Raw genomic sequence first — 12,384 nt, forward strand, 5'->3', positions numbered from 1 at the left:
ATAAAAACAAAAGATTAAATCTCATTCACTTTGCTGGGACTGTAAAACATTGTGTGCGTTTCCTTATCGTGTTGCCTCATCCTTATGGTTAAGGCCCCACATTGCGGAAACGCAGCTTTTTTTGTTGCAGATTTTGCTGCAGTTTTTTGAGCCAAAGCCACGAGTGGCTACAAAAGGAATTGAAAATATATAGGAAGTTCTTATACTTCTCCCTTCTGCTCAATGCACTCCTGGCTTTGGCTCAAAAAAAACGCAACAAAATCTGCAACAACAACAACAAAAAAAAAAAAGCTGTGTTTCCGCAATGTGGGGCTTCAGCCTAAAGGGGCTTTCTCATGAACATAACTATATTTAAGTTTGTAGATAATTAACCATTTTTTGCAAATATAAATAATTACAATCCCATTACAGTCTATGGGAAAAAATGCTCGTTTCAGGGGAAACCACTATTCGACTAAAGGAGAGTCACCAAGTCCACGAATAGCAGGAGGAGAGTGTTTAGGAGGAGCGCTGTGCAGTTAAAGTACACGGACTCCATCATAGTCTATGGGGACCGTGCACTTTAACTGCACAGAGCTTGCAGTTGCGCTGATAAAAAGTCATCTCCCTCATAACAGCAAGCTTCCAGCTCTCCTGACTAGCAAGGACGAGCCTGCTGCAGAACCAGCGTTGATTTGCCGCAGGCTCGTCCTTGCTAGTCAGGAGAGCTGGCAGCTTGCTGTTACGAGGGAGCGGACTTTTTCTCATGGGAATGAATTGGCCAGCGTTGATTGGCCAGTGTACAGCATTCAGCCAATCAACGCTGGTTCTGCCGGAGGCTTGTTTGTGAGGAGGTGGAGTCTAAAATTGGACCACAATGGAGACTGCTGTGGTCCGATCTTAGATTCTGCCTCTTCACAGACGAGCCTCTGGCAGAACCAGCGTTGATTAGCTGAATGCTGTACACTGGCCAATCAACACTGGTCAATTCATTCCTATGAGAAAAAGTAAGCTCGCTCATAACAGCAAGCTGCCAGCTCTCCTGACTAGCAAGGACGAGCCTGTTGCAGAACCAGCGTTGATTTGCTGAATGCTATACACTGTAAATATACCGTAGTAGTCGATCGAATACTTCTTGCTCATCTCTACATAGGACTCATCTTAGTGGTGACTGTTTTTCGTCTTGATAGGTTGGTAATGGATACAACCATGAATGCAGGAACTCTCTTTGGTCTGGTACTTTGTTATAAACCCAGTCATGATTTCCTCAGCCAGACTGCACATGACCGTGCGTGAAAAGCGCTGCAGGAAAAAACACAATGCATTGCCGCAGCCCGCTACATGGGGCCTTAGCCTAAAGGAGTTTTCTTACAACACAACTTTCCCCCACAGCCACAGAATAGGGCCTCCAATGCAATTATAATGGAGGTTCCATTGATCATGACAATTGGAGTACCTGGCACTGCCGTCTGAATGGAGCACTGGCTGGGGCAGCAGCAGGTCTTCATTCAGAAAGGAGTACAAGGTACACCAGATCTTGTGATCAGTTGTGGGTCCCAGTAGTTGGACCCCCCGTCATTTCTGCAATGTATCTGCGAGCCTGGTGGTTCAGTGTTTAGGATTGATTTGAATCTGACCAAGGATAACATGTTCATGGATTTTGTAGGTTCTCCATGTTTGTGTGGTTTTTTTCCACTGATATAGAATTTAGAATGTGAGCCCTATTTATGACACCGAGTGATGACAATACATTGGTAAGAAAACCCTTTAATTACTATGCTTAGCAGGGTTCACCTGTCCTCGCTTCAATTCTGACCAAAGTCAAAGTGAAGACTTCATATGTGACTTTGTGAACAGTTACACCATATAGATCAGTACTGGAGACACTTTTTCATGCTCACCTCTAACAGCATTTTTCTGCAGATCATTGTGATAAAAAAGTAAAACTTAATCCACTGTGATTCAATGGTGATAGACAGGAAAGTTGTCGAGACCAATTCAGGCTTCAGTTATGGTAGAAAAGTGATGGCTCTCCAGAATGGCTGCTTTCAGTCCAGCAACACAATTTTGAAGACATGGAGCTTCTGGTGACTGAACAAAAGATGAATTTTCAGATGACTTATTGAGTTTCAATTTAATAAACTAGGAGAAAGTCATCCATATATGGTGCCAATCCTTCTACCATTTTTCCTGCAGAACATGGCAGTAAAATCAAGGCTCAGCCTATCTACCATGGATTCCCTGGCAAAATATTTGGAACCAATATTTCATCTATATCAGATCCCCTAGATTATTATAACTGAAGATCTGGCCAGGGCTGTGGTCATTTGTTCTCAGGGTTACACTTATGGCATATTGCTTTGAGTACTAGAATTAACCCTTGCCACTGCAGGCAGCTCAGGAGGGCTGATATTGTATGTTGCCTGCTAACCACAAGATGGTCAGATCAGAGTTCACTATTAGCAGAATTGTTGGGGCACAGAAATTTTATCTGCATGTAGACTGCAATATGAGCCAGTAAGTTTATTTTCCTAATGTGTCTTGTCCCTTTATAGGTAAGGTTAAATGGGTTATACAGTTTCTAATATTGATGGTGTAGGATAATCCATCAGCATTAGATTTGTGAGGGTCAGGCAGTAGATCAGCTGCAGATCAGCACTCCCAACAGTGTTGTTATGTCGGGAACTGCGCTGATCACTTGCTGGACGATCAGTAGCGGAGGATTTTTGTTATGTAGTGCTGCCCCATAGACTTTATTGATGTTCCTCTCTCCAAGCTTCTCCTTCGGTAGGAATTCCAATACAAGGACCTTTATGAAAAAAGAACCTAAGTACCGCTAGGTCTATCATAGATGGCCTTGGGCACGTATCTGGCCTTAGATCTCCCTCTGTCCACATCAAACACTCATTAACTTGCAACTAGTGTCCTTATTTGAGTATTCAGGTATCAGCCAGGGTAGAGGAGCATGAATGAGTTAACATCAACCTTTGCTGATAAAAAATGGCCATCATTAATGTAACATCCCAGACACAAAGACCATCAGACACGCAAGCTTTAGTTAAAATACTTTACATATTTAATATTTATATTATGATTATAAATCTCTTTAGTTTAGTATGTACAAATTCCAAGATATTAAAAAACAAACAAAAAAAAATGCATCAGTAAATGCGTTCCAAAACAAAATCTAGTGTTTAGATCCGACACCCTGAAGAAGGCCTACATTGTAATGTCAGTTTAACAGTCATAAATGGCTAGGTCAGTCTAATGGCACGGTTATGTGCAAGACATGATAAGCAAATCTATTCGTAAAAAAATTATTCTCCAACAATTTTTCGCTATTCAAGATAGATTGCTAAGAAATGATAGAACACATCATTATATTGTAGACAGAGGTTAGAATGACCAGCACTATCGTAACCCCTTATTTGCCAGCTGGGTCAATGCTTTGGAGAGCTGTAGTGGTAGTTGACTAATGTTTTAGAAGCTAGAGATTATGTCTCTACACAGCAACATGGCCAACAAGGTAAATGTTGTCATAAAGGTGCCCTACAAATTCTTCACTAATATTCTGAGCAGCACGGCGTGTGTTTCTGATAAACTCTCTCTTTGACATTTTGTTCTTCACATGGGGGCTGGCCAGATCGATGGAAAGCAGAATCAAAGAATAGCACAGTACATACACCGCATCTAGAACAGAACACAAGAAAAACATGCATTAATATAGATGAACATATGATGGATGACTAATGAGATATTCAGGAATAAAAAATACATATCATAGGGAACCTGTAACCTTCCAACTTATCAGGCTACTTTCATTTCAGACAAGGGTCTTGAGAGTTGCATTGCCTGAGTGATTGGGAGTGCGGTGTGAATGTTTTTTTTCTCTTTATTTAATACCACTGTCTGCGCTTAGGCTTGGTTCACATCTGCGTTTGGGGATTCCGTTCTCCTCTCCACATGAAAAATGAAGAGAGAAAAGCAATGCAAGCAGCACTTTTCCCTCCGCATTTGTTGTGTGGAAACTGAGCGCAAACTACATGAACCCCATTAAATTACTAGACAAACCTTTTAATTCCATCAAAATATAAAAGATTGGAAATGCCTAAATAATAATAAATTTTATTTATATAGCGCCAACATATTCCGTAGCACTGTACAATTTGTAGGGTTCAAATACAGACAGAAAGATACATTACAAAGAAAGTCATTTCACACAATGGGACTGAGGGCCCTGCTCGCAAGAGCTTACAATCTATGAGGTAGAGGGGGTGACACAAGAGGTAGCAGGGGCGGCATTGCTTATACAGAGGTCAGACACTTTTGTAATAGAGGTGACTGTCATTACATAAACATAAAACTTATGAGCCGTCGACAGTCATGTCCTGTAACATGTGGATGGAGCTTGGACCAATAAAGTTAGCATGTGATGACATCATATCATGTGGGGAAATGTGGGAGCGGGGACAGAGGAGGGTTAAGGGTTTACGTTAGAAATTGTGATAGGCCTGTCTGAAAAGATGCGTCTTTAGTTTGCGTTTGAAACTGTAGAAATTGGGAGTTAATCTGATTGTCCGGGATGGAGCATTCCAGAGAAGTGGTGCAGCTCGGGAGAAGTCTTGTATACGAGCGTGGGAGGTTCTGATAATAGAGGATGTAAGTGTTAGGTCATTGAGTGAGCGGAGAGCACGGGTTGGGCGGTAGACAGAGATGAGGGAGGAAATGTAGGGAGGTGCGGCATTATGGAGAGCTTTGTGAATGAGAGTAATAACTTTATATTTTATTCTATAATGAATAGGCAGCCAATGTAACGACTGGCACAGACCGGAGGCATCGCTGTAGCGTCTAGCCTGATAGATGAGCCTGGCCGCTGCATTCAGAATAGATTGTAGAGGGGAGAGTTTAGTGAACCAGAATGTCTACCACCTTAAACAGTAAGTTTGTGACTAGCATGACTCTAGTATAGTATTATTGATATTTTATTCTAAAATTGTGATGCGGCAAACATGCACTGTGCAGTGTGTCACTTAAAGGGGTTGTCCAAGTTATAACAAAGTTCCCATATGCTAGGAAAGAATTAAAATAACCAAGCAACCTAAAATGACTGTTCTTCCCTGCAGTCACTTTTAGTGATAAGCTTTGATATTGCCACTGAGATCTGTCTTCATGACTGTATACACATCACTCCTGTAGTCAATCACTGGCCCCAGCAATGTTATGCTGCATACTGATAAGTCCAGTGATTGGTTACAGCAGTGATGTGTATACAGTCCTATGAAAAAGTTTGGGCACCCCTATTAATCTTAATCATTTTTAGTTCTAAATATTTTGGTGTATATAACAGCCATTTCAGTTTGATATATCTAATAACTGATGGACACAGTAATATTTCAGGATTGAAATGAGGTTTATTGTACTAACAGAAAATGTGCAATATGCATTAAACCAAAATTTGACCGGTGCAAAAGTATAGGCACCTCAACAGAAAAGTGACATTAATATTTAGTAGATCCTCCTTTTGCAAAGATAACAGCCTGTAGTCGCTTCCTGTAGCTTTTAATCAGTTCCTGGATCCTGGATAAAGGTATTTTGGACAAACAATTCAAGTTCAGTTAAGTTAGATGGTCGCCGAGCATGGACAGCCCGCTTCAAATCATCCCACAGATGTTCAATGATATTCAGGTCTGGGGACTGGGATGGCCATTCCAGAACATTGTAATTGTTCCTCTGCATGAATGCCTGAGGATTTGGAGCGGTGTTTTGGATCATTGTCTTGCTGAAATATCCATCCCCGGCGTAACTTCAACTTCGTCACTGATTCTTGAACATTATTCTCAAGAATCTGCTGATACTGAGTGGAATCCATGCGACTCTCAACTTTAACAAGATTCCCGATGCCGGCATTGGCCACACAGCCCCAAAGCATGATGGAACCTCCACCAAATTTTACAGTGGGTAGCATGTGTTTTTCTTGGAATGCTGTTTCTTTTTGGATGCCATGCATAACGCCTTTTTTTATAACCAAACAACTCAATTTTTGTTTCCAAAATGAAGCTGCCTTGTCCAAATGTGCTTTTTCATACCTCAGGCAACTCTATTTGTGGCGTACGTGCAGAAACGGCTTCTTTCTCATCACTCTCCCATACAGCTTCTATTTGTGCAAAGTGCGCTGTATAGTTGACCGATGCACAGTGACACCATCTGCAGCAAGATGATGCTGCAGCTCTTTGGAGGTGGTCTGTGGATTGTCCTTGACTGTTCTCACCATTCTTCTTCTCTGCCTTTCTGATATTTTTCTTGGCCTGCCACTTCTGGGCTTAACAAGAACTGTCCCTGTGGTCTTCCATTTCCTTACTATGTTCCTCACAGTGGAAACTGACAGGTTAAATCTCTGAGACAACTTTTTGTATCCTTCCCCTGAACAACTATGTTGTGAACAATCTTTGTTTTCAGATCATTTGAGAGTTGTTTTGAGTAGCCCATGATGCCACTCTTCAGAGGAGATTCAAATAGGAGATCAACTTGCAATTGGCCACCTTAAATACCTTTTCTTATGATTGGATACATCTGGCTATGAAGTTCAAAGCTCACTGAGGTTACAAAACCAATTTTGTGCTTCAGTAAGTCAGTTAAAAGTAGTTAGGGGAATTCAAATCAATAAAATGATAAGGGTGCACCGGTCAAATTTTGGTTTAATGCATATTGCACATTTTCTGTTAGTACAATAAACCTCATTTCAATCCTGAAATATTACTGTGTCCATCAGTTATTAGATATATCAAACTGAAATGGCTGTTGCAAACACCAAAATATTTAGAACTAAAAATGATTAAGATTAATAGGGGTGCCCAAACTTTTTCATAGGACTGTATAAAGACACATTACTGTGTGATGTTTCCTTGCAGCGTACCAATAAAGAATAATTTTCTGTGACATGGCAGTAAGTGTGGGTCCTTTTTCCGAACCAGACAATTGATCTTGGGAGGAATTCACCATTTGATCTCTATATACTGTATATTACTGCTGCAGTAATGTAAGCAAATACTGGGGGGGGAAAAGATCAGCACGCTCAGCACCAGCAGTGTCTATAGGAAGGATGAGTAAGTATATATTGTTTTATTATTTTAACCATATCTGTGCATTTGGTCAATTATTTATAATTTGGGCAACACCTTTAAAGGGATCCTATCATTCAGACGACATTTTTTCCAAGTACCACGTCGTAATAGCCTTAAGAAAGGCTATTCGTCTCCTACCTTTCTTTGTCTTCTCCGTGCCGCCATTTGCCTACAATCCCGGTTCTTGTTGGTAAGTAAATTAGCTCTCTCACAGCACTGGGGGCAGGCCCCAGCTCTCAGACAGCACTGGGGGCGTCCCCAATCCTGCGAGAAAACTCTCTTCAGCACCGCCTCCTCTTCTTCAGCAGCGTCATCTTCAGCCTCTTCTTCCGGCGGTGGCTTGTAACTTCTAAGGCCTCCGGCCTTGGGCAGAGCAGACATCGCATGCTCACAGGCCACGAGAAAATGGCCACTTGCATAATACTGTAAGCGGCCATTTTCTCAGGGCCTGTGGGCATGCGCAGTCTGCTCTGCCCGAGACCCGAGGCCTAGAAGTAAGAAGATACTGCCGGAAGTAGAGAATGAAGAGGCTGTTCCTGACGAAAATGGAGGCGGCGCTGGAGAGAGTTCTCTCGCAGTATTGGGGCCGCCCCCAGTGCTGAGAGAGAGCTAATTTACATACCGACAAGAACCGGGATTGTAGGCGAACGGCGGCACGGAGAAGACAAGGAAAGGTAGGAGAAGAATAGCCTTTCTTAAGGCTATTCTGACGTGGTACTTAGAAAAAATGTCGTCTGAATGATAGGATCCCTATAAGAATTTACAAATTTTTTGTCTTTTTAGGTCTCCTGCACACATTTTATCCCTAATTGTGGATACAAGTCCGGACCCATACATTTCAATGGGCCCATACAAACAGCTGTAGTTTTTGCGGCTGTGTGTCTGGGTCAAATCGTAGAGCTGCAAAATATGGAGCAGTCCTATACCTGTCCATAATTGCAGCTCTGTCAATTTTCAATATATGGATTAGTGAAAACCACAATGGCAAGAATGCTAATCCATGTTTCCTCTGTGCTGTTTTTACTGACCCACAAACCATGCGGGAGTACTTTGAAGCCTACATTTTGTTGCTTGAGAATTGACCAAGTCTTTAGATACCAGACTTTAATGTATAGAAATTTACAGAGACATTTCTAAATCTCAGTCTGTAGACGGGCATTCTGGTTACTAGATTCACAGTGCCCAATGATTGCCATGAAATTAAGAAACTTTAGAAAACAATCACTAAATTAGTGAATACAAAGTTCATGTAATTAGGAGAACAGTACCTCTGTATACTGTCCTCTAGAGGGCAGGCTCCTTAACATCATGCATGACTCAGTTAAAGGGGCTCTATCAGCAAAATCATGCTGATAGAGCCCCACATATGTGTGAATAGCCTTTAAAAAGGCTATTCAGGCACCGTAAATGTTATATTAAACTCCCCCCCCCCCCCCGTTTTAAAATAATACCCTAAAAAAGAATGTGATAAACTTACCGAACGTGCACGGTGGGCGGGCATTCAGGGTGTGTCGTCTTCTTCATCCACGCCTCCTCTTCCTCCGATGTCCTCAGGTCCCGTTCTCCTCCGGCGCTCGTGAACTGACATTGATTAAAAAAAAATGGCCTGGGTGCATGCACAGTAGCTGTAGTAGAAGCCGCATGCTACTGCGCAGGCGCCCAGGCCATTTTTTTTTTAGCAATGTCAGTTTGCGAGCGCCGGAGGAGGATGGGACCCGAGGACATCGGAGGAAGAGGAGGCGTGGATGAAGAAGACGGCGCACCCTGAATGGCCGCCCAGCGTGCACGATGCGTAAGTAGACCACATTCTTTTTTAGGGTATTATTTTAAAACGGGGGGGTAGTTTAATATAACATTAGCGGTGCCTGAATAGCCTTTTTAAAGGCTATTCACGCATATGTGGGGCTCTATCAGCATGATTTTGCTGATAGAGCCCCTTTAATAAGCCTACCAACATGATGCGGATTTAATTGCTAAATTAGTATTTCTATTCCAAAAGGAACAGATTCCCAGCTATGGACAGCGTTGTTTCGGTCTTTTGGACCTCCTCAGCATAGCGCAGGGATACTGATTTGGCAGCATGAAAGACTATAGACCAGGATCAGGGGATAATCATACACATTAGGGAGAGTGTGTGCCTACATAGGCGTACGGAGACTTACAAGTCATTCCTGCTCCACTAGGGATTCTGGGTAAAAATATGCAAATCTATTCTCCAGGATGTATATTTCCATATTGCATATTTTTTACACAGAATCCCTAGCGGAGCAGGGATGACTTGTAAGTCTCCGTAGGCCTATGTAGGCACACACTCTCCCTAATGTGTATGATTATCCCCTGAGCCTGTACATTTCTAGTATGAGACTATTCAGGAGTATGTGCATGTGTTAGCTTCATCTTAGGCTCTATTATACTGGCAGCATCACCAACATGAGTAGGTCCTCCAGTGATTGGTAGTAGAAAAGGACTAGGTTGCTGAGCCATTTTGACATTAAAGATTTCTGAACCCAAAGAGATGTTAACAGGATTCTCATTAAAATTATAGGGACTGTAATACCCTGACAGCTTTAATGATGTAATGACGCCAAAGGGGCTTGACCAGTCAGCGGGAGGATTCTGTGTCTTAATAGCTATGAATGTTTTTTGTTTTTTTTTTAATGACGGCGGATGAGGTCACTGAATGGGTGCAGTGGTCAGGGTGGACATCATGTTAGGCTTCCAGCAGGGAGAACTAGAAGGGCCACAATGCGTCTAACATGCAAGTAATGGTTTTATCATTTCTGGATACTGAAGCCAGACAACGCTTCAATGGCTAAATCTGAATACTCTCATGTTGGGTTATTGAGGGTCCAGGTTTTGACAATATATATCCATGGAAGAAGTTTAATAATAAATGAAGGACATGATACAGGACATTCCACTACAAGAACACAGGAAAAAGAGCAAACTCTTTGAATTCTTGTACTACAACTGATCATATCTAGTCTGGCAGTACCAGGAACATTATGGCTCATACAAGCCTTGACTTATGATACTTACATCCACACGTTTGGGATAGCAAAGCTCACAAGAGATGAATAACTGGTTGCCAAGTCTGGCCCTGTGACAGAAGATGATCTGTGGTATGTGCTGGCCTAAGATTTTTTTCACATTTGACCTCTCCCTAACTCCATGTGTTTTCACTTCAACTAGGCTTTACAAACTGTTGCTGAGCTACTGTATAAGAGACCTAGCTGTAAATAGTCTAAAAACAAATCTTTATTCTATAAAATAATAAAATGCAAATAATTATCCATTATGATCCTATTTTATTAATATAAATCCGTTGTGTTCAGCTCATACCAATAACATTACATTGTTCACTAACAACTGAGAGGAACTTTGTGGGGGTTTTTTTTGTTTAGTTTTCCATAAAATTTTTAAAAACAATAAAAAAAATTCCCAGCCCTTCCACATGTCATCTCCTACTTTCCTTTGGACAGATTTTGTCAGATATTGCAAATAAAATCAAGAAATGTATTGACAAATCTTGTGTGTGTCCCTGGAGACCCAGCCATGTCCCTCCACCTACTCTTGTGTTCTTTCTATAACAATGTTGGATAAGCCCCACCAACTCATACTGTCTCCATTGGAAGATGAAACAGATCAGCAAAGGGTTAAAGGCCCCATTGCACATGACCTGGTTGTATGCATCAGGCCTAATAGTAACGTTCCATAGGATGAATCTCCAGACCTGATGGGGATAACTTATCTCTGCACCCATACTTCAAAAGGAAGATGCACCGCTGAACTATGGTATGCACTTTATCCATTGCATAGTTCACAATTGTCTGCGTGTTCAGAAAACCACTAATATAAAAAGAAAAAAAAAAAAAAAAGACAAACTCAAGCATTGTGTTATTTTGCGTTTACTCTTACCAGGGCTAAGACCAAGGTCTCGTGCTAGTGAAGGGTTGCAAGCACAAAATCTGTGTGAAAACTTTGTTATGAGTGTTTCAAGGTATTCCCCTCGTTCTTCGGGTGCATGTATGTGTCGGAAAAATTCCCTCAGTGCATTTGGTAAAAATTGATTGCTGAAGTTGTGCAATGTTACAAGTTCATCCAATACATCTCTCCTAGAAACACAAAAACAATACTGAATTATAACTAGATTTTGTAAAAAGAGTTAGATAACAGTAGCAGAGAATATGGGGGAGATTTTCCAAAACGGTCCATGCAGTGCACCAGTCTTACTAAAATTGTAACAGGCTCTTGATGACTTTGACATCACCAAGGTAAAGTAAACATTAAAGGGGTTGTCCTTAAAGGGGTTTTCCGAGCAAAAATGTTTTTTTTTTTTTTTTTAAATAAATGTTTGTTAGTGCTATTAATGAGTTAATAAATGCACCCATATACTTTTATAAGTGTTTTGAGTGATTTCTGGGCGTCTCTGGAAGCTCCTGGTATCTCCTGCATTTGTTTACAAGGTTTGGCTTCCTGCTATGTAACTTCCACACTAACCCCTCTCACCTTATTCCCCCACCTACTCACTTTCCCCCTCCCATACACCCCTCTCTATCTCTGTAGCTATCCCACCCTTTCCTACCTACTTAGCCCAACCCCTGACCCAAATACTTTCTTTCCACACTTCCTGCAGGATAGAACCTCCTTCTTTACCAACTCTGCAGGCGTGCACTCTGCTCCAGCACTGCTCTGTTCTCTGCAGCAATGATCCACCTCTACTGCACATGCGTGGAAGACGCCCAGTAGAGGTGGATTATCAATAGCAGTGCGGACAGTAGTGCTTGGAGAAGAGGGTGCGCCTGCGGAATCCGTACAGAAGAAGGGGCTGTCCTGCAGGAAGAAGCATAGAAGGTAAGTATAAAGGGTTGGACAGGGAAATGGTGAAACGGATCGTCACCAGATAATCAGAAAATGTCCCTGGGGCAGTCAGATGGCTGCCCCAGGGATATGGGTAAATATACATTTTTGATTAATTGTGTTATTTAGAAATTATGAGGGTGTTTAGATTAGCGTAGGGATTTCCAGTTCTCAGACAATCTCTTTGAGAGATAGGCCATAAATAAAAAATTCTTGGGCAGCCCATTTAATAATTAGCTCTCAAATTTAAGGAGGATCTTTCACCACTTCCACCAGGTCCAGCTTATTGCATAGTAGGCACTGTTCCACTGATTTTGGCACAGTTGGGATTTTTTTCTCTATCCCCACTGTTCCTGAGCAACAATTGCTTTTAGTTTCAGTTTCTGATATACTATTTAGTTTCTGTACTGTCAGGTGGGCAGTG

The 12,384-nt window shown here is 41.7% G+C and overlaps 1 protein-coding gene across 2 annotated transcripts in view; it reads right to left on the minus strand.

The window, feature by feature from the left end:
• Window positions 1–3,088: 3,088 nt before the first annotated feature.
• FBXO8 (F-box protein 8) overlaps window positions 3,089–12,384 on the minus strand; it is a 36,037-nt gene continuing 26,741 nt past the window's right edge. For both annotated transcript variants that reach the window (XM_075258354.1, XM_075258344.1), the window contains 2 exons: window positions 11,019–11,215; window positions 3,089–3,669 (listed from right to left, as the gene is read on the minus strand). In XM_075258354.1, coding sequence (XP_075114455.1) covers window positions 3,482–3,669; window positions 11,019–11,215 — 385 coding nt within the window. In that variant the 3' untranslated portion in view covers window positions 3,089–3,481. The remainder of the gene's footprint in view (window positions 3,670–11,018; window positions 11,216–12,384) is intronic.

The sequence above is a fragment of the Leptodactylus fuscus genome, chromosome 1 (assembly GCF_031893055.1).
Source record: "Leptodactylus fuscus isolate aLepFus1 chromosome 1, aLepFus1.hap2, whole genome shotgun sequence".
NCBI lineage: Eukaryota > Metazoa > Chordata > Amphibia > Anura > Leptodactylidae > Leptodactylus > Leptodactylus fuscus.